The sequence below is a fragment of the Cyprinus carpio genome, chromosome B24, assembly GCF_018340385.1.
Source record: "Cyprinus carpio isolate SPL01 chromosome B24, ASM1834038v1, whole genome shotgun sequence".
Classification (NCBI taxonomy): Eukaryota; Metazoa; Chordata; class Actinopteri; order Cypriniformes; family Cyprinidae; genus Cyprinus; species Cyprinus carpio.
In genome coordinates, this window is record NC_056620.1 from 13,964,233 (window position 1) to 13,985,076 (window position 20,844).

General features: G+C 37.7%; 3 protein-coding genes across 6 annotated transcripts in view; 1 reads left to right on the top strand and 2 right to left on the bottom strand.

The window, feature by feature from the left end:
• Positions 1–734: 734 nt before the first annotated feature.
• Positions 735–18,442, bottom strand: spice1 (spindle and centriole associated protein 1). 4 transcript variants are annotated; one of them, XM_042751832.1, is made up of 18 exons: positions 18,332–18,442; positions 6,126–6,222; positions 5,994–6,041; positions 5,763–5,909; positions 5,135–5,237; positions 4,916–5,034; positions 4,762–4,844; positions 4,575–4,681; positions 4,351–4,470; positions 3,742–4,010; positions 3,526–3,657; positions 3,315–3,438; positions 3,062–3,175; positions 2,481–2,827; positions 1,666–1,849; positions 1,494–1,575; positions 1,253–1,316; positions 735–1,139 (listed from the first exon to the last, which is right to left on the bottom strand). In XM_042751832.1, the coding sequence occupies exons 2-18, from the start codon at positions 6,216–6,218 to the stop codon at positions 1,086–1,088; spliced, it is 2,190 nt and encodes a 729-aa protein (XP_042607766.1). In that variant the 5' UTR covers positions 6,219–6,222; positions 18,332–18,442; the 3' UTR covers positions 735–1,085. The 4 variants fall into 4 exon arrangements, with proteins under 4 accessions (XP_042607766.1, XP_042607764.1, XP_042607763.1 ...); XM_042751830.1 differs by lacking the exon at positions 18,332–18,442 and adding an exon at positions 6,534–6,667 and having other exon boundaries at positions 1,494–1,572; XM_042751829.1 differs by lacking the exon at positions 18,332–18,442 and adding an exon at positions 6,534–6,667.
• On the top strand, positions 8,869–15,431 carry LOC109099258 (protein shisa-2-like). The gene is made up of 2 exons (XM_042751835.1): positions 8,869–9,202; positions 13,766–15,431. The coding sequence occupies exons 1-2, from the start codon at positions 8,899–8,901 to the stop codon at positions 14,344–14,346; spliced, it is 885 nt and encodes a 294-aa protein (XP_042607769.1). The 5' UTR covers positions 8,869–8,898; the 3' UTR covers positions 14,347–15,431.
• Positions 18,443–19,438: 996 nt separating the features above from the next.
• atp8a2 (ATPase phospholipid transporting 8A2) overlaps positions 19,439–20,844 on the bottom strand; it is a 55,765-nt gene continuing 54,359 nt past the window's right edge. The window contains 1 exon segment of the mRNA XM_042752048.1: positions 19,439–20,616. Coding sequence (XP_042607982.1) covers positions 20,522–20,616 — 95 coding nt within the window. The 3' untranslated portion in view covers positions 19,439–20,521.

The window sequence follows — 20,844 nt, forward strand, 5'->3', positions numbered from 1 at the left end:
GTCCCTCAAATTTTTAACTTTTATAGATTAATTTTACGAATAAAAATGGATTTGGAGCTATTTAGGTGCAAAAACATAAGCAAATTAAAATGTGAAAAGCACACTTATTATCTTACAGTATAAAAAGTATTGAGTCCCGCACATGATTATATGCAGAGAAAAAAAAATTATATCAAATTTTTTCAAAAATTATATCAATATATATACACACACACACAGATTAAAAATTTGTTCTCTTGGTTTAGATAAATTGCAGCAAATAAATGAGAAAAAAATAAATATATCATGGTCACAATTTTACTAAAAATGGGAGAACAAATTCTTAATTCTTGGCTACAATAAATACATTTTTGTTCACATGTTAAGTGCAGGGCTCCATAAAATAGGAATAGAGCAAGTGAATACCACAAATTTGAAATTAAAGTCTGAAAAATCATATTTGTGCTGTATTGTGCTCAATATGCTAAAGCATACTGAGGCTTTACTAATTGCATATCATATCAACTCTTGTTTGGTGGTTTACATGGTGCTGTGCTACTGAAAAGCCTAGGAATTATTTACAGAACACTTTATTATGTCAGTGTTACGAACTGAACATTGCTTGAACATTTATTGCAGTTATGAAATGTTAATTCCAACTGTTTTACATTTTTGGCTGCTTTGCTTTTTCACTGTTCTCAAAATCAGAAAATGCATATAATAATGTGATATAATAATAAAAAAAAAACGCAATAAAGCATTTAACTAAAATTTATTGTGTAATTATACATTTCTTAAAAAATTAAAGAACTAATATGTTAAATACAGTTGAACAGTTTCCATTTAAAATACTTCAAATGAAATGTCATACTAGGTAAAACTGCCTGAAGTTATCTATTGTTTATCAATGTAATCTTGCCATGCCAACACCTCCCACATATTTCTCATGGTTAGTTACATAGACAGGCCCTCTCAATATGAGCACTACACAGGTATGCTGCAGTAAGGATGTTTGATCAGACCACACTAGGGATATCAAATGTATTGGAATAATATTGTGCATGGAAATTTGATGTTATTCATAGACCATATTCCTTGAGCTCAAGTCATTTGACATGAGCTGACAATGCAAACCAGCCCTCTCTTTTCAGCTTGTCCACCTGTCAGAAATAAAATACAAATTATCTGAACTTTTAGATACTATAAGTATCAATATTAAGTTTTAGAAACTACGTATCATGGTTATATGTGCAATAAAAATAATATTTCATACTTGATTCTCAAGCCTCTGGATTTCCACACTATCTAAACTTTGTGGTGAGACTCTTCCAGTTGACCTGAGGAAAAAAAAAAAGACATTAAAAATATTACTTAGCTAAATCTAAAATGCAATTTAACACTAATTTGAAAAATGCCTTGTAATTATACTAGCACAGTTCGATTAAAGAGTCAAGTCTAATGTGTTTCTGTTCATATGTTTTAAGCAAATCTGTTCTTGGCTTTTTATAACTCACCTGCGACTACTTGCACTGGATTGAGGTGAATGGTTTCTCTCAGGAAGTGTCAAAAATTGCTCTGGAGTTAACCCTCTAACTGCTTTAAAACATGAATAGTCGCCATTTATGAGTTACTCTCATTCTGCAGGATCTGAGAGGATGTAAGCATTATTAAAAGAGACACACACACCTGTATGAGTCCTGCTGGAGTGAGGAGGTACTGGGGAAATGGCAGGAGAAACTCTGAGAGAGGAGCTCTGTTTCTGTTGTTCAATGAGCTCTAGGAGTTTAGCTCTTGCTTCAGCACTCTGGCGGTTCAGCTCCTGGAGTTTTTGTTCAATCTCCATCGCTGAGGATCTCTCTACAGAAATAGGCTGGATAAAAAAAAAAGATGTAAATGTAAGAAACTGCCACATCCATACTCACTGTGTACTATTGAAGCCTGTTTCTACCTTAGAGTAAAAAATATGTAATTGTGTTGGAAAACATAAAAGGTCACAAATGAGAAACTCACAAGTCTCACAAATGAGACAAACTACAGGAAAAAGTTTGTGGTTAGTATGATTAAAAAAATTATCATAATAATTTCTCTAGTCAACAAGTGATATTAACCAGAAGATAATAAGAAATGTTTCTTGACCACCAAATCAACATATTAAAATGGAAATGTAAAATGTAAAAATCACAGGAATAAACAACATTTTAAAATATATTAAAATAGAAAACAGTCATTTCAATTTTAAAATAATATTTAACTACTGCTGTTTCAGCTGTATTTTTGATCAAATAAATGCTGCCTTGCTGAGCATTAGAGAGGAGTCTAAAAACTTTTTTTTTTTTAAATCTTATTGACCCTAAAATTTTCATTAATAGTGTAAAGTCATATTTGTTAGAAGTAAAGGCACAACTATAAGAAATAAAGCTGTGGAAAAAATATTGAAAATTGAAAAGCAGTTGTGAGGAACTGTAGACTACTTTACCCCAAGTACACAGTATGTAACTCACCCGCTGTGTGTGCTGTGGCTCTGTAGAGGGCGACACCTGTCTAACTACAGAACTGGCTGTGGAAAGCCGGTCTGCGCTCTGCTCCCTCGACACTGACGCTCCAGCTGGAGACGGACGGTGCTGCCCCAGCTGGGCCCGGATGGCTGCGTTCTGACGTGTCAGTTCGGCGATCTCCCCTAACATGGCATCTTGAGAGAGATCGTCCAGCAAAGGAGTGGGCCGTGGTAGGCTAGCGAAGGAGGAAGGAGAGATGGAGATGTCAAAGTCCTCCAGTGAACCCTGACTTCCCGTTGCTGCACAGGAGCCACTGTAGTGCAGCGGGGGTGCGTGTGAATGTGGACGACATGCTGGGATGAAGTAAAAAAAAACTGTTGAGTAATACTTGCATTGATGATTCAATTAGATTTAGCAAGCTTTCAAAAGAGAGAAAAGAAGTGACTTCCTAAAAAGTTTATCATCCTTCAAAATGTTGCATCTAGATTATAAAAACAACAATAGTGATGCTTGTCTTAGTGTTAAGCTCGCCACACTACTAGGTGTAAATTGACAGAATGAGGGATCTTTCTACACTTCAGACTGACCTGCGGGAGGCAGACCATCTCTTTGACGAGGAGGAGAGAGCAGCACGGCTGCGGAGACAAAGTCCTGTTCCTGTAGATCCTTTTCAGTACAGCCAGACTCCAGATTTCTGCTTTCTACAGAACACAACACAATCTTCTTAATCACTGTGCTGCTACAGGTTTAAATACACACTCAAGATAACAATCCTGACCAAATTAGATACGACTAGTTTACAGGTGCATAATCTGTGGATCTACAGTTTGTGGTAGTTACTTTGAGCTGCATTATCTGTGATTTCCACTGTTTTGTGTGGTTCTGCAGAATCTGGTCTTCCCACCACCAGAGCTACAGCATCTAGACGCCGCTCTAGGTCAGATATCTGCTGCTGCAGCCTTTCCTGCATCAAAACAAAAACCAATGGCATATGAATGGACAAACTTGCAAATAACATCTGGATAATATTTCTGAAGGCTAAATAGTTCACCTGCAGGCTGGCGCTCTCTTCTCTCAGTGTCAGTGACTCTACAGTCAGGGCGTCAATCAAAGCTCTCTGCTCTTTCACCTCCTCTTCTAGTCGTCTTCTCTCCTGTGCCTCCCTCAGAGCCTCCTCTTCTTTCTGTGCAAGTGATGTAAATGAGGAAGTGACTCATCTGACCAATTCTGTTAAAGAATCATTTGGATTTCACTTATGTGCCCTCACTTTTCTAATATGACTGGCTAGACGTCCAAGTGTTGCCACTAGAGCCACAGAGAAGCCGGTGAGGCCTGGTCTCTGTTGCTGTGGTCTAGCTTCTGGTGAAGGATTCTGGTGGTCTAGAGAGTCCAGCTCAGTGTCCACTTGCTCAAGCATGCCCTGCAGTAGCTCCAAACTGGACTGGTTTCCTGCCATAGAGCTTAACCCTGAGCCGTTAAGGCCAGAGGTATGTCCGGAGCGCCCCCTACTGACTTGAACTGAGCTTCTCTTAATACCTGAAAAAAACGGGTATTAACATTTATTCTATGTAATTTATGCCTAAATACACATGCACACAATAAAATAATTTATATTAAAAAAAAATTTAAATTAACTGCATTAACATTATTGTTAATGTTATTAGTGTTATTTAAATTTATCTATTATTTGTTTTTGTTTTTTTAAGTCTGTCAAGCTCACCAATCCCAATTTGATCAAAAAAAAAAAAAAAAACACTCAAAAAGATATTGCTGTGAAACATTATTACAAAAAAAAAAACTTTTAACAAAATTAAAATAAGTATTATTACGTTAATGTATAATATACCAAAAATAGTGTCTGATAACAGTGCTCAACCTGGTTGAGAGGAAGCAGGCTCTGGGTTCAGAACCTGGTTGGCTAGTGAGGTAGATTGGTTTACATCAGGACAAGTCTGTCTGGATTTTAAACGCTGTACAGCCACCGTGGCGTTGAGGGCTGGGCAAAAGAAGTACAGATATTTATAAAAAAAAAAAATAAGTTCAACAAATTCATCTTGACATTAACCTGCAATGACATAAAGAAGCTCATGCCTTCATTACCTGCCTGATCTTCTCTGACTCTAGTATTACATGGTGTCTTAGGTAGCTCTTGCTCCGGATGATCTGAGCTCCATGGAAAGGACTTTGACCTGCATTTATTTCTTTTTCTAAAAACAAGCATTTAAAAAAGACTTTCTAAAGAAAATCGAAATACATTAGAATTTCTTTATTGAGGATAAATGCACACCTGTGCATCACAGAGCTCAGGTGCACCGGGGCATCCTGGACTTCATCGCGTTCCTCTTCATACTCCTCCAACTCATTCAGGGCCTACAAAAGACTTTATTATTCTAGGTTTTATTACGGAGTAAAAGCTGTAGGTGGTGCTTGTGTGTGAGTACCTGCTGATCCATCATAGACTGGCTGAGCAATGACAGCTGGGTTGGAGGATCAGGTTTTTGATGGACAGGAAGCTCAGAGTCAGAATCACAGTCAGGTGCCACAGTAATGGTGGGGAATCCTAAAAAACACTAATTTATGAGCTTTCACAAGTACATTTACATAACACTTGTTTGACTAGATAATAGCACATTAGTTTATACTGCACAAGAATCAAACACCTGTGCGTCGACGGGGTGCATCACCAAACAGGTCTTTCACCTCAGCCAAAGCTCTGTCAGACCGTGCAATGACATCCTGCAACTGACACTGATCTGAAAACAACTAAAAAAAAAAAAAGATTTTCATAACCTTTTTGATATCTGATCTGTAATCTAATAAAATGACCTTTGTAAAGTCTGACATATAAAATAATAGTTAGACAAAACTGATTTATTTTTATATGGAACAGTTTTAATATATCTAAACTTTTGTTGAGTATCATATTTGATACACCAGGCTTTATGGCTCATATAGTATGATAAAGTGGAGCTCACACGTTAAGATGAAAAAAAAACCACAACAATATTAATCAGTCAAAAAAAAATATAAAAAAAAAATATATGTTATTTGGTGCAGTTTTTTCTTTAAAACTTTAGTATACTAAAATACTTTTTACTTGCTAAAAAGTCTAAACTATATGATTTTTTTTTTTAGCTTTTTAAGCTTTTAGCTTTACTAATTCAGAGAAATTAAGAATCTGTGTATCAAATATGATACAGTAGGCTTTAGGGTTGAAACATATTACATTCTTCCCAGATGTAGTTTTTACAAGCTTCATTTTGTGAGCTGTCTGTCATTCATTCGCACCTCTCTGATGATGTTGAGCCGGGCTCTATCAAGTCCTGGAGGACTGGGGGGCTGGTTTTTCCTCCGTCTGCGTGTTAGAGCCTTTTCTTTTAATTCCCACTGCGCCACAACCCTGTTCTGAGATCTGTGCATCTCATGACGTCGAGCCTGAGAGATCATGCATGGAGAAAAATATATTAATCAATAAATCCTTAAGAAAACAGCTTACACTTTTTATAGAAAACTCCTTACCAGTTCCTCCGGTGTGGCTCTATGCACTGAAAGATCACTGACTGTGCTCTAAAATAAAAGGAAAATAGAAATGATAAGGCAACCCCTCCAGAAAAAGGATCTAAAGTTATTGGTACCATGATGGGTTCTCACCACCCATTCTTTCTTTGGTGCAGACACCTTCCTGCTTCGCACTGGTCTTTTACCCGCTCCGTATAAAGGACGGTTCGTCCGCAATAAAGACATCTCACTGAAACAGACACAAACAAACAATATACTGCTAGACAAAACATACGCCACTAACGATAAAGTTTGCACTTGAACAGGAAGAGTTTTCTGTATGTTCAGAACAGAGAACATTTTCACAATCATTGTAAATTAACGTTTCGTTTCGACTTGTGAACCTTATCTTTTAATTTATAAACGTTATGTGCTAAAATTCAAACACATCCTTGCTACCTAAACGTGTTATACACAATGACACAGTTTGGCTTAGTAATGACACAAAGATATACTTATTTTACCTAAAACTGACGGAAGAACAATGGACTAAGATTTTACCGTTTGTTTTTGTTGGTGTTGTAGTAACAGGAAGCGTTGATCCGGGCAATTTTAAAAGCACCGCTACAATACATTTCAAAATAAAAGTCCAAGTGTTTCTGTGACTGAAAAGCAATCATTTTCCAGTGTAATAACCATAGATATGTATGGTAATAATAACCCTGAAGATGGGAATGTCTTAAAATGCTATAAATACTAAATGTGATCCTGGAAGACAAATTAGTCAGTTTTTCGAAATTGAGATTTATACATCACCTCTAAGGTGAATAAATAAGCTTCCCATTGATTTATGGTTTGTTAGGTTAGGACAATATTTGGCCGAGATACAACTATTTGAATATCTGGAATCTGAGGGTGCAAATAAATAAATAAATAAATAAAATAACAATAATAAAATAATAATAATAAATAAATTCTCAATATTGAGAAAATCTCCTTTAAAGCTGTCTAAATGAAAGTAGCAATCATTAGCAATGCATATTACTAATCAAAAATTAGTATATTTACTTTACACAATTTTGATATATTTACAGTAGGAAATTAACAAAATATCTTCATGGATCATGGTCTTTGCTTAATATAATGATTTTTGACAAAAAAGAAAAATCGATCATTTTGACCCATACAACATATTTTTGGCTATTGCTACAAACATACTCGTGCTACTTAAGACTGGTTTTGTGGTCCAGGGTCACAAATATAGATAAACTAAAGATTTTCTTTGTTAAGTATGCTTTTAGTTTTATTACTTGTTTCACAAAGAACCCCAAGATAACTGTATCCACCAGAGCGCGCTGTCTCCTTAGAGTTACGTTGTGTAATCCCAGATTGCGTGTCTTTGTCTAGTTCTGCAAGATTGTCACCATGTGACCTTGAGTAGACTTGTCTTGAAGAAAGAGGAAAGGTCTTCTTATGTACAAATAGAATATAAAATTATGTTACGCAACACTGATCATGCTCAAAATCGTTTCTTTTTAGAGACTCAGTGAAGAGACTGTAGTATTAGCTATTATTAAATATGATACTGATAGAAAAGTTGTGGCATCATTTTTATTATTTATTTATTTATTTTATCTTACAGTTTACATATAACCTGTTGGTCATTGCAAACATTAATACACACACACAGAATATAATTTACTTAGTGTTATATGTGTTAATATATTAAATGTTTTTTTTTTTTTAAATCTGTCCATTTGATAGTGGCCTATTCATGTTATAGCCTAGCCTACCTTTTAAATTATTATTTACGGTTTGAATGTAATATATTTTTCATTGTATATTATCTATCCAATAATTGTTATTGGATAAATGTTAAATAAATGTTAATATATTGATTTAAAAAAAACTTGCCTATTTTTTCTGTCCGTTTGCTGATGATAGTGGCCTATTCACACAAGCGATCTCTTAGTCCTAATTGTGTACTGGATTCTAATGGATGTGAGCCACCGGCGAGATAAATGCATTACAATACGGCGTTTCCGTCCCTTTTGTGCTCAAGGAGATCCCCCCGGGCACCGCTGAACACCCCTCTCACAGAAGCCGCTCCTGAAACGCCCAGGGGCCCCGTCAACATACAATTACACTTGTTTGCACTGTGCAACTGGCGGAGAAGCAGACAGTCAGGAGCTGTAAGGTACAGCACTGCGCATGCGCCACTTGACGGGTGACCAGCTACCCCCTGAATGAAGGAGAAGTTGTCAGTGGGTCACTCACATCCTCACTATGCACTAGTCCTGCTTGAGATCTTGACAGCTGACCGCTTGCACCCTTTGGAAATCTTTTGTTGCAGTTGAGTGCTCTTTTAAATATTGAGCCGGACCTCCCAAAACTTTGACTGAACTCGCATGATATGGATTAATGTGGAAAAACTTCCTTGACTGGTTCGTGAGAACACATTGAGGAATCGAGAGTATGGATTACAAGTGAAGTCAGTGTTGGTTGCTCCGTATTTCAAGGGAAGACATTTGAGAAGAGGCGACATGAAGAGTTGATTGATGCAAAGTTCGCAGGAGGTTTATCGCAGGATTATGGGATATTCTAAATTTATGGTTTATGAGTATAAAACCCCATCCCTTATGGCTTTTATGCGTTTTCATATGTGTCCTCTTTACTTTCAATCCGAAACAAAGCTACTGGAAGTCTTGTGACGGCTGGGGTAAACAGTGGATACTTGTCTGGAGCGATTCTGCTGGACCTATTGAATTAACCTCGGGATTTCTCTGCCCAATGACATTTCCAAAGTTGTCAGTTGGGTTCCTCTTTGCAGCGTCTCCTCATTGTATTAGTTTCATTGACCGAGTCATTAATTTAACAGGTCTAGACCAGATCCTGAGGTATTTTAGTCGCACAGGTTTGTGTCAGGATGCGGGGATGCACGAGATTCCCGATGGCCGTCTCGGTGGTACTGACACTTTTGACCATCATTAACGTGAAGGCGAGCGGAGAATACTGTCACGGTTTTCATGACGCTCAGGACGCGTGGAGAGACGGCTTTCAGTGTCCGGAGCGCTTCGACAGCGCCGAGGCCATCATCTGCTGCGGGAAATGCGAGCTCAGATACTGCTGCTCCAGCTCAGAAGCTCGCCTGGATCAGGGCACATGTGATAACGACAAGCAGACACAAGACACCAACACCGGGAACAAGGACGAGAAAAATTCTGGGGCAGGTAAGCTGAAGTCTGCATTGTTTTCTGGAAGAGTAACTTCCTCTGTCTGAAACAAATTAGACAATTGCCGTGTAATCAAATTGTACACCAACGAAGTTTAAATTGTTTAATTCAATAACTTTTAGAGCAGTGTGTTACTTAAATAAATGTGTGCCTCAGGCGTTTTGTGCGTAAAAGCCCCACTAAATGAGAAAGTTGGTTTGAGTTTCGTGTCCAAATGAGGTTAAAAACGCTTAAGTTTAATGATGCTTGTATGTTTAATCTCCAAGAAGCCATCTAAGCGAGAAGCGCTTCTTATTTAGAACGAGCTCCATTATTCCAGAACGAATGATTCTTATGAACAGGCTCTTTTAGTGAATCACTTCTGAATCAATTGCAGCGGTTACTAATCTTTGAATCGGACTCACTTACTGAACGGCAAGTCGTTAATTTCGTCATTTCCGACTCGAAATGAACCAGGTGTGGGTGTAACTTAGTTAAAAATACACATTATGGATTTTGTTGTAATGATAAGTATTTTATGAAGTAACGTAAATAATTGAAGTTTTATCATTTTAAATGTCATTTCAATGTATAGTAGGTTATGTAGTAGCAGACCAATAAGTGGATTGTATTTTATGAATATTTACTTCTGATTAGTTAAGCTGTCGTATTGAAATCTGAAATTATATGATAATTTGTCAATAGACTGATGAGAGCTGTAAATGCAGTAATTTTTCTTCTTCCTCAAAAGTACTAAAATAATCATTAACTGGAATCGTTATAAAGAATCGGAAACAGAAACGTTCAATTACCAACGATTCCCATCCCTAAATAAAAGGGTTAAATGTCATTGCTTATCCAGGTTTTGACAGCTGCAGTTAAATAGGCATCCGGCACCTAACCGTCCACTCACTCACAAACGGTAAACTGTACCGCGCTCGGTTATAAATAGCACTGTAACGAGCGCGCGCGAACTCCAGTCGTCCGGTTCCCCACGAGGATCAAATTCAGACTTGCCCGGATCTCCGGTGCGATGTGCTGACAGCCTCGTTCATAAAATAACCATCGTTTCCTTCCTTTGTGCAAGCTCAAAAACTTTTAATTCAACTGGAGTCCACGAGCTGAACCAAACTGTGGACATTGGGGCTAGCTGTCACACTTTTCACTCCAGTGAATGTTTCTCAGAGTAGGTTTATTTTTTCAATTTCTATATAAACACATACTTTAACGTCTCAGTTATTTCCACAGCTATTGACACTAAAAGGGCAACAGTTGAATAAAATCACAGTATAGAGTATAGCCTTGCTATTAATGCACAATAGACTTTTCACCATAATTTAATTTATATAGTAAACGGTAAAATGTGCATGAATTTGAACGTATTAACTGACAACTTATAAACCTAACAAATCAAAGATTCTCCTTCAAATTGATACAAAAGTAGGGTTTGAGTTCTAAAAACTATACCTATAACCTAAAAAAACAAAATCAACACAGTGATATTTTTAAAGAAATAGATGCACATCTGAAAGGCAAGAGGAGATGGTGATCTGCTGCAGCATGTGGGCATGAAGTCTGTCTGGCAGTTGAAGACTTGGCTCCACTTGGACAATAATGCAACAGGTGTGAATTCATGTCAAGGGGCCCCAAATCCTTTTAAGGACACGAGAAAGGCTTTGCTGTCATCCTGTATCGGCAGTGAACTTCAGATCCACTAATAACATTCTTGATTCAACTACAACAGTACAAATAAATCAGTTTTTTTTTGCAAGTTTACCTCACAATTGCAAGTTAACATCTCGCAGTTGTTTATCACAATTCTGACTTTATATCTTGTGATATTTCCAAGAATTGTGAGGATAAAAAGACAGAATTGTGAAACATGGAATTGCAAGAAAAAACTTCCATATTTATCCAAATGATAAAGAAAATATATATTTTACGTTTTAAAAAAACTATTTAAAACTCCTGGCATGACTGTGTCACCATCCATCTCATCAGACACCTTTTGTTAGCACTAGCACACTCTGAATTATAAGAAAAAGCATCTCTGAGGAACAATAAATCTATGGAAATAACCTGTATAACATTCTTTATTGTTTTTCCACACACATTTGTGTGTAATTGTGAATAGGGTGTTTCAAAAAAGGCCATTTTCAAAACATGCACACAACTTAAAGCTTGCCAAAAATCAGGTCATTTACTGAAAAATTCCAATGTTATAATAATAACTAAAAGAGCTCCTGTAAAAATGACTCTCCTGTCATTTTTGCACAGCAATCATGTCTTTGATTCAGTAACGTTATTATTATAAATTGTTAAACAATGGCTGAATTTGTTAGGTTAGGTTTTGCTCCTGCATTAAAATCAAAAGCCACTTTGCACTGGCTATTATAGATGATTGGATTCAACTCAAATATGTGGGTGAGAGATCCTGACCAGCTGCAACAAAGTAAATGCTGAAAGCTTTCCTCTGGCGATCAGATGTCTAATTAAGCTATAAAGGTCACTTTTAATGCAGAGTTACCTGTCGAAAAAAAGCATGCACATGGTGAGCCAGCAAGGGCAGAAAGGTCAGTGCTGGTTGCAAGAGATTAGAGCAGATCAAACCTGTCTTAATAAGTGTTAATGAGGGGCCCCGGACCCCTGGGGACGAGTCACTGTTGGAACATCTCGTCTTTCATTTTTGCTTCTCTCTCAAATCCCTTCATCTCACATGAGCCAGCAGGTTCCCCATCTGTGAGCGGGGCAGAAACATGTGAGCGCTCTGTTCTCTGATTTAAAGATACACACGCATGGCATATTGTGACACATCAACACGGTTCAGCAATGCTTTAGGCTTCAAACTTGCTTATTGTTAGTTTTAGAGCGTAAAAGTTACATTGAGCTCAGTCACACTACTGATATCCTAGTCCTCCTTATGACGGTGGAGGTAAAATTGCTTCAGATTTTGAAACGGATGTGTGCTTTCTAAAGAGAAGGAAAAACATTGCTCAAGGGCTGTATACAAACAAAACTCCCCAAAGTCCTCCAATGTGCTGCCATCCAGCACTTCACTCCATTTTCGACATTAAGGAGTCCTGATACACACTATAACATTACATGGTCTAGTATCAGTGGCAGTGTATACAGCTGGATGACCTAAATACATCATGAAGGTTTTATTACAAGCATCACATTAAAAACAAGGTATTAAACTGTACTTTATTAATGATACTTTAAATATAGCGGCTTGCGTGTTGATAAGATTACTTTTCTACATGATCTGATTATCACCGAGTGGATGATAAAACAGGCAAAAAATCCAAAAGATTTACACTGAAGCAGGAAGCCGATGCACATTTGGGTTTGTTCTTTTGATCTGGGCCAGTAAATAATTAGACTGTGACTAATGATTGCAAATGCCATAAAAACAAAAACAGCAACAATAATTAAAAAAGCTTTGTTTTATCAGATATCATCTTGTTAGAGTGCGTGCCAGTATTTTCTGTGCACAACAATGAACACAACACAAGCCATGATGTTTGATTCACGAAGAAATGACTCTTATGAAGAGGTTCTTTTTAATGAATCAGTCAGAAAGTTTCATGAAAAAGCGTTGAATTCACTCATGATTAAGTGGTTTGCATCAGTGAATCGTTCATGGGTGCGTTTCCCAAAATCATCGTTGGCAAACTATGGTCGCAAGTTCCACAATTCTGACATTTTCTTTTAAATAATAATAATAAAAAAAAGTATGTGCTATTGATTAACATATGAAGGGCACTTCTGGAAGGGGACGCCATTCGTAGGGATGTTCCAAATGAAAGTGAACAACTGAATCCCTTAATGATGGGCCCTGCCAGAAGTGAAGGGAACATGCAATGGTCTCTTCCCGGAAGTGATTTCCGTTTGTAATCATGTGATCATCGGTTAGGAGATCTTGCGATGCATTTTAAAGCAAAGCTTGGGTTGATTTCGACTTCACATACAAAACTAGAATGTAGAATAGGCTAATTAAATTTGTCTTTATATTAATGTAATACAAAATATTTTTCGTCAGTGACAGAAATAGCCTATGATTTAAGACAGTATGTAAGCAAGTTTAGTTTGAAAAATAATACACAATTAGATAATATTTAAATAAAATAGTCATACAAAGTTTAAATTACATTTATTTGTAACAACTGATGGGAGTGCTGAATGCTGAATTTTCAAGGTAACATCTGGTCAGTCGTTCCCTTCACCAAGGGAGTTCCAAACGCTTAGCCTATACGAGACACTAATGCCCTACACACTTAAAAGAACACACTTCAAGGGCTCTGCCCTGCGAAGGTAGGAGGGCATGGCGATGCTCACTTCCTTTTGCAATTCACCCTTTGTGTTGAAAACATGTTGGTGCTATAATCAACATATTTTAGTCCACTCAAAAATCAGGTAGAATGATATTTATATGGCACATACTCCACATTTTCCAAAAAATTGAAAATAATCAATTTATCAATTAAGCAAATTAAATTGCAAGTTTAATTTTAATTTAAATTCATATATATTTAAAAAAAAAAAAAAAAAACAGATGATTTTCCTGCTTTTGCCCTGCAGTACCCATCTATGTGCCCTTCCTGATCGTCGGCTCGGTCTTCGTTGCCTTCGTGCTGGTGGGCTCCGTTGTTGCCGTGTGCTGTTGCCGCTGTCTCCGTCCCAAACAGGAGCCTTCATCAGGCGGCGGCTCAGGAGGAGGGTCCAGCAGCGCCCGTGTCCTCGAGACGATTCCCATGATGGCCAGCACAGGTACGTCGCGAGGTTCGTCCTCCCGCCAGTCGAGCACGGCCACCTCCTCCAGCTCTTCAGCTCCGTCGGCTGCCCCCCGTCCCGCACCTGCCCCTATGCTCCGCGCACAGGCCTCGTGCTGCCTCCCGCCAGACGCCAGCGTTTACGTGAACATGCCTACCAACTTCTCAGTGCTAAACTGCCAGCAAGCCACTCAAATCCTTCCTCACCAAGGCCAGTTTCTACATCCTCAGTACATCGGATTCGCCCACCCTGTTTCTCCGGGTCCTGCCTTCCTAGATCCCGCTCAAGCGGGCTACCGCCCACTGCAGTCTCCGTACCCTCCGCCAACCAGCATGGCTAGTGTGGCCAGTGTGACCGGGGACCAAAAATACCCTCCGGTTACCATGTGAATCCCAATGGGACCGTCATAGGAATCAAAATCACACCAAAAAATCAGTTCAGGGCACAAAATTGAGAGTCATGGCTTGCAACCACACAAATGAGACTCTCAAACCAGTGCTTTATCAAACACAACATTGTTTTCTGTGATATAAAGGACACAGTGCTTAAGAAATGACTGGATGTGTGTGTAACGTGCCTTGAAAAGTGCTAATGGTGCCTTTGTAAATGAAGCGCGTGTGTATATATGTGATGTATATTTGTGTTGTATAACCGTGCATGTGCGCTCTGTGCGTGACTGTATAGGTGTGTTGGTTTATGAGATGCAGTATGTGAATATGTGTGTGTGTAGTGCACTATATGTTGTGTGTAATGGGAATCACAGGTGCTGTAATGTGAAAAACAGTCCTGGCTCCCTGTTGGATGCTTAAAACCTAATGAAGTGAACACAGGACACAGACTGTGACGCTCCACCCTCTTGCCCACTGCAACACACGCACATACAGTAGACACACACACTTAAATTTCGCATAAGCACACTCACATTCTGCAGAACCAAAGTCATTTTCACTTTGCCAAGGAACTGAATAGAAAATACACAAAAATATAGGCCTGTGTTTGGGAAAGCGATGTGCGAAGGTGTGTGTAGCTGGGATCAGCGGTCTTCTGAAAGCACAAGAGTCTATTACGCAGTAAAAACTGTCTGCCAACTGTTCCCCTTCACTAAGTCTCTGCCTTGTGAAAGGACTGTGTATGTGTGCCACTTTTCTTCCCTTCTGTTAGCATAAGGTACACTCGAGGAGTACCAAAAGGGTTCCAGGGCATTTCATTTGGAGTGGGTTTCTTTCAGTGCGCTCAAAGCCAGCAGTTTAGCGAGGAAAAAAAGTCCCAGGCTCCTCCAGGAGAAGACCATCACCTTTCTGAACTACTGAAACCCAGCATTAGTCACCAAAAAAATCACCAGTCTGAGTATTTGGGTTAAAAAGGTAATTCACTCCTTTACAACTTTCTTTCTTCTGTGGAACACAAAAGAAGATATTTCTGCTTTTTCATCTAATTTCATCTAATGTTATTGTAAAAACTAACTAAAACTGAAAAAAAAGCTAAATAGATATCTTTAAATTAAACTAATAAAAATGGCAAAATCAAATTTTTATAGCAAAAAAAGTTGTTAAAAATGTTAATGTTAACTTGAAAAAAAAAGTTGATTTGGCAACTAACTAAAGTATAAGTTGAAGTAGCCTATTAAATTTAAGCTAAAACTGAATAAAAAAAACTAAATAAAAATATTACAATAACTTAAACATGAAAAAAACACAACAGAGTTGCTAAAAACCTAAACTAAAATTAATATAATTTTTTTTAAATACATTTTATAATAATATACAATACTGAAAAAATATAAAGTAACTGGTGGTTAGTGTTTTTTTTTTTTTTTTTTTTTAGACAAAAACAGTTTTTTAGAATATCATCTTTTGTGTTCCACTGATTTGGTAAATTGAGTAAATGATGACAGAATTGTCCTTTTTTGGTGAACTATCACTAAAGTTTGAGATGGGATGGTTTCCACCCCTGCAGGAAAAGTAGCAAAGTCTGTCCTGACAGGGAGCATGTCTGTTTCGACTGTATCTGTGGGCAACTTTACATGCACATCAGATCTACTTTTGTATACGATACGTGTGTGTTTGTAAAACTGAATGAGTATTTGAGCTTGAATGTGCCTCTCTCTCTTTGAGAGCAGGGTGCTACGTGTCTTTTACATATGAAATATAATAATTATAATAAATATTTTTAGAGACTGTGAAGTGTCACTGGGTCGTTTGTAAGAGATGCTGAGTGCTGCTGTCAGCGGTATGTGTGGCGCTCTCAAATGAAGACATGCAGGGGCCGTTTGGACCACTGGCTTGGCTAAATTAAACTTGAGTGCTCCTGTTACACATGGACTTTAAGTGCTCAGACTTTCATCACTCTCAACACTCATGACGAAACTGAGACCAAGGGCTGCGTGCATAAATCTCTACATAGTTTCCATGCTAAGTGTTTGCATACAGACAGACATTGAGTCATAAAACTCTATGCACATGTTCATATTACTTTTAAATATATGTACTATACTGGAAACGAAGCTGAATTAGCCTGAGTTGACGTCATGATTGAACAGCTATAAATTACTTTTATATACACTACTGTTCAAACGTTTGGGGTTGGTAAGTTTTTGAAAGTCATGCAGAGACTGCATTTATGTGATCAAAAATACAATAAAAACAGAATTGTGAAATATATTCATTTTTTTAGTATAACTGATAATGTAATTTATTCCTGTGATGGCAAATCTGAATTTTCAGCATCATTACTCCAGTCTTCAGTGTCACGTTATCCTTCAGAAATCTTTCTAATATGCTGATTTGCTGATCAAGAAGCATATTTATCAATATCAGAACAGTTGTGCTGCTTAACCTTTTTTAAACATAATTTTTTAAATGATTGAAAGATCAAAATAACAAAGTAAGTTTTTTTGTAACATTTTGCTGGTCTCTCTGAGGGTGATTCTGATAAACTAGTAAATGATGAATGACAGTAAATTATGGCACCTGTCAACACTGAGATTAATACAAATGGTCATATTCTTCATGTTGTTGAAAGATGAAGTGCTGCCAGTTCAAAAGACTTTTACAAGCTGTTAACGTGTAATAGAGAAATGTTAACAGGCTGTTCTACAATTAAGGAAATCGTGAATTTAGTGGAAATTGCTATTTTTAAAATGACACATACTGCAATTATGATGTGACATTTTATAAATATACGTCCACTTATTTACGATTATTAAAACACTTGATTTAATCACCTAGAACAAAACTAAAAATATTTTTTCCCCCACAATATATGTGATATAGCCTACACATTAATTACAAAAGTCTGCAACATTAAAAATCATATTGAATCAAATGACGTTGTGTTTAGTTAGTAATATTTGTTTTGCACATGCACATATGAGACAGGATGAAAATTTAAAGCTAAATCTATATAAATATTACTTAGTCCTAAAACACAAATCGCTTTTCATACTTTAACTTGCTTTAGAGAAAAACTCTTTAAACACACTTAGCACACGTCACACTTTCCACCCAGACAATGGCTGCAACTAGGCTATAATATACAAACAAAACCCACAATAATTGCAGTTAGTTAAGTCTGCCTGTGTTCTTGGCATGTATATATGGAAACTTTAGGGTCAGACTAACGTTTGGGGAGTCATTGGACAGAGTTGAAATGGATCCATGTGGTTCCTGCTGAGGTGGAACAGGAATGGATTCCCCATATTGGAGGCAGTGGAGCTGGACAGAGCTGGCTCATATTCAGAGACGTGGGTGTGGACTTCTTAGCAATAGGGGATCATGGGACTGATGGGGTTTACAGGGTCACACACACCCTTACAGTTGCATTAAGACTTAAATGAACTAGTATGGGATTATTCTAAATATCCATTCGACACAGCTATGGTTAATTCTGAACATATAGTTGAGTATATCTGTGTAGTTCATCCTTCACATTCACACTAAGTGCACTGAACAATGTGTTCTTTGGAAAATTGAATGAATCGGGTTTAAATAAGGTAAGATCTACATATGCTGTAAATGTGTTAGTACTCTCCTTTCTTTCCTGTTTTTAATCTTAAAATAACACTCCACCTCAGCTCGTTTCAAAACTCTGACTCAGCTCTGAAGTGCACTTCAAACAAACCTGACCGGAGAAAGCACAAATCAAACTCCACTTATAAGCCCGCTAGTGTTGAATGTTGAATGTTGGCTTTCACTTTTTTAAGACTGCATGTAAGTGAACCAAATCACGCTAAGCTCATTTTTTAGCTCAGCAATTTTACAACGATCTCCTTTTCACATAGGCTGCTTTTCAAAGTTTGGCGATGCCTTAAAAACTTGATGAATGTATGATGTAAATTCGAATAGAAGGAATTAAATTATCATATCATTTACTCACCACCGAATCTGAAGCAATGCGTAAAACTCTTGTAGTCAGGAGAACTTTCTGTGGTAGCTTGAGTCGAATCACGAACAATTGACTTATACGAACCGATTCTTGATTCACGAATTTTCGAATTCCCTAGTAGAGAGTTAGCTGCGAGTTAACAAGACTCAGTCAGCGGTCAGTGAATCGTGCAGTTACAAATGACTCATCTCTGAACCCTGAGTCGGTTTATATTTATAGTCTATGCGGTTTATCTATTTGAATAGGCACACACATTTAGATATAGTTTTGTTATTAAACTATATAGTTTTGTTAACTGAAATAACTAAAGCTGAAACAAAATATAAATATCACATGATAAAACTTTAAAATTAAATATTAAATGAAAATTTGAAATTTTGGCAACTAACTGAATGTTTAACTACTAAAATAACTACAACTGGAATAAAAAAAAAATTAATGATAGAGAGAATATATATAAAAAATAAAATGTCAAAAGCACAAAAAATTACTAAAACTAAAATTAAAAGCTAACTTTTTATATGAATAAAATGAATACTAATCTACTCCGAGTAACTAACTAATAGTAATATAGCCTATTAAGAATGAGTTAATCTACTCCGGGAACTTTCTTTTTGTCAGATAGCCTATAAGTGAGGTTGTGGAATCGCAAACAATCACCTGTATTGAAATGGTATCATTTTATAAAATTTTGTGCAAACCTGTATCTGAATATTAAAATCAAGTTTTTTTTTTGTTTTGTTTTTTACAGTAATTTAAAGGTTTAATATGTTACCATTGCCCTACCCTGCTCATGTGGTATTAATGTTATTTGTGCAGATTTTAAAAAGGTCTTTAAAAAAAAAAAAAGTCTTAAATTTGATTAAAAAAAATCCTGCAGACAGCCTGACCATATACATGACAGCTCCTGCTCCACAAAAAAAGAGTGGCATGAACATTCTTTATATATATATTTGTTCTACAGAAGAAATTTTAGAATGACATGAGTGTGAACCCACAAGTTTAAACTGAACAATAATAAGAATTTGCCTGAAATGACACCCTATATTAGAGGAAAACAATAACGGGACAAAAGCAAGGCTTAAAAAGAGAATGACACAGAGTCACAAGTCCATTTTATTTGACAAAACCATCCAGAAACCCGACAAGTCGAGAGAAAGCAGACAAAAGCAAAAGCTACAGCTGTGATCCACAGCAGCCGGACTGGAACAGAGAGGGAATGAAAGGATAACTAGACCAAGAGAACAAAGAGACATGGAGATTGCCGATCTGGAAAAAGAGAGAGAATCAAAGACAGAGGGAGACGGAGAGAACATGAGCTCTAAGATACAGAGGCCGCCATTAAGTAGAAGATTAGGTGAGACAGAGAGCGAGAGAAGGTGTATTTGTGTGTGTGTGGTAAGCTGGGAAGCTCCATGCTGCAGGGTGGGGGTTCCGCCTCAGAGGAATCGCTGTGTGTTTTGGCAGCCTCGCTGGATGGGAACGGTGCATGCGTGTGGGTGCATGCGTGTGTCTGCGGCATCTGTAAGCCACACCTCCCCCATCTCAGGTCTGCAATGGGCATTGCTCCAAAAAGAGTGTATGCATGTGGGTGGCTGTTTTGTGTTTGTTTAGAGTGGCCTCCCCTCCTGCTTCGCCGTGGTGATGACGGATACGCCAAACTCCGATCTCTGGAGACGCAAATGCTAGGACCCAACAAAAACACACACATGCAGACACACCGAGAAATACAACAGCCGCTCCACAACCGACACACACACGACGGATAAGAGCACATATGCACATCCTTCTCAATATATACGCTCACATACACAAAAGTGCAGATGCAAACACGCACCCGCACCATGTAGAACCAAATGAAGCAGTCTTGTGACTCGTGATAGTGATACAGACACCATTGTTTCTGGCTTCCGCTTCTGGATGCTACTTGGCTCCTTTCGCCTGTCCGATCGTGTGTAGTGCATTTCGAGCGGCCATTTCGATGAGAGAATATTCCCGCCCACCCCAACATTCCATTTCCTGTAAATCCACTCCCTCGTCGGGAGGCGGTGTGTTATGTAGCTCGGCCGAGTGTTGCGCTAGCTGTGCCCAGTTCAGTTTAGTTCAGCTTAAAGGCCACAGCAGGATCAGCCAGCACAGGTGTGGCGTTAAAGTCTCTAGCAGCTGTCACTGTAGCTTCAGCTACAGACTGGGCCGCTGACGGGTGGTGTCATAGGAGCGAACAACCTCGGACTGCGACACCACGCCATGCTCCTCCTGTGAGAATGCATATCCATCTATTGGGAGAGAGAGAAAACAATTCTTATAGGGATATTTGCATGCATGAACTTGTTTTTGTTTTTTTTTTCCTAAAAAAATAAAGAAAAGAAAACTTTTCTGTATATAATCTTTTATTTATCTGATTAATCGAAGTAAAAATTCATTTAAGATTGATTATCATTAGCTCGGACAAGAAACTCGTGGAGCTCTGACAACTGACAGATTAATAATAATATAATAATGAT

Excerpts from the sequence above, each read along its gene's own strand:
- spice1 (XM_042751829.1), bottom strand. The coding sequence starts at position 6,652 with ATGATTGCTTTTCAGTCACAGAAACACTTGGACTTTTATTTTGAAATG. Across the intron at positions 6,042-6,125 it reads CACCAAAGAAAGAATGGGTG|AGCACAGTCAGTGATCTTTC; the intron begins GTGAGAACCCAT and ends CTTTTATTTTAG. Across the intron at positions 1,576-1,665 it reads CTCCAGCAGGACTCATACAG|CAGTTAGAGGGTTAACTCCA; the intron begins GTGTGTGTGTCT and ends CATGTTTTAAAG.
- LOC109099258 (XM_042751835.1), top strand. The coding sequence starts at position 8,899 with ATGCGGGGATGCACGAGATTCCCGATGGCCGTCTCGGTGGTACTGACA. Across the intron at positions 9,203-13,765 it reads CGAGAAAAATTCTGGGGCAG|TACCCATCTATGTGCCCTTC; the intron begins GTAAGCTGAAGT and ends TTTGCCCTGCAG.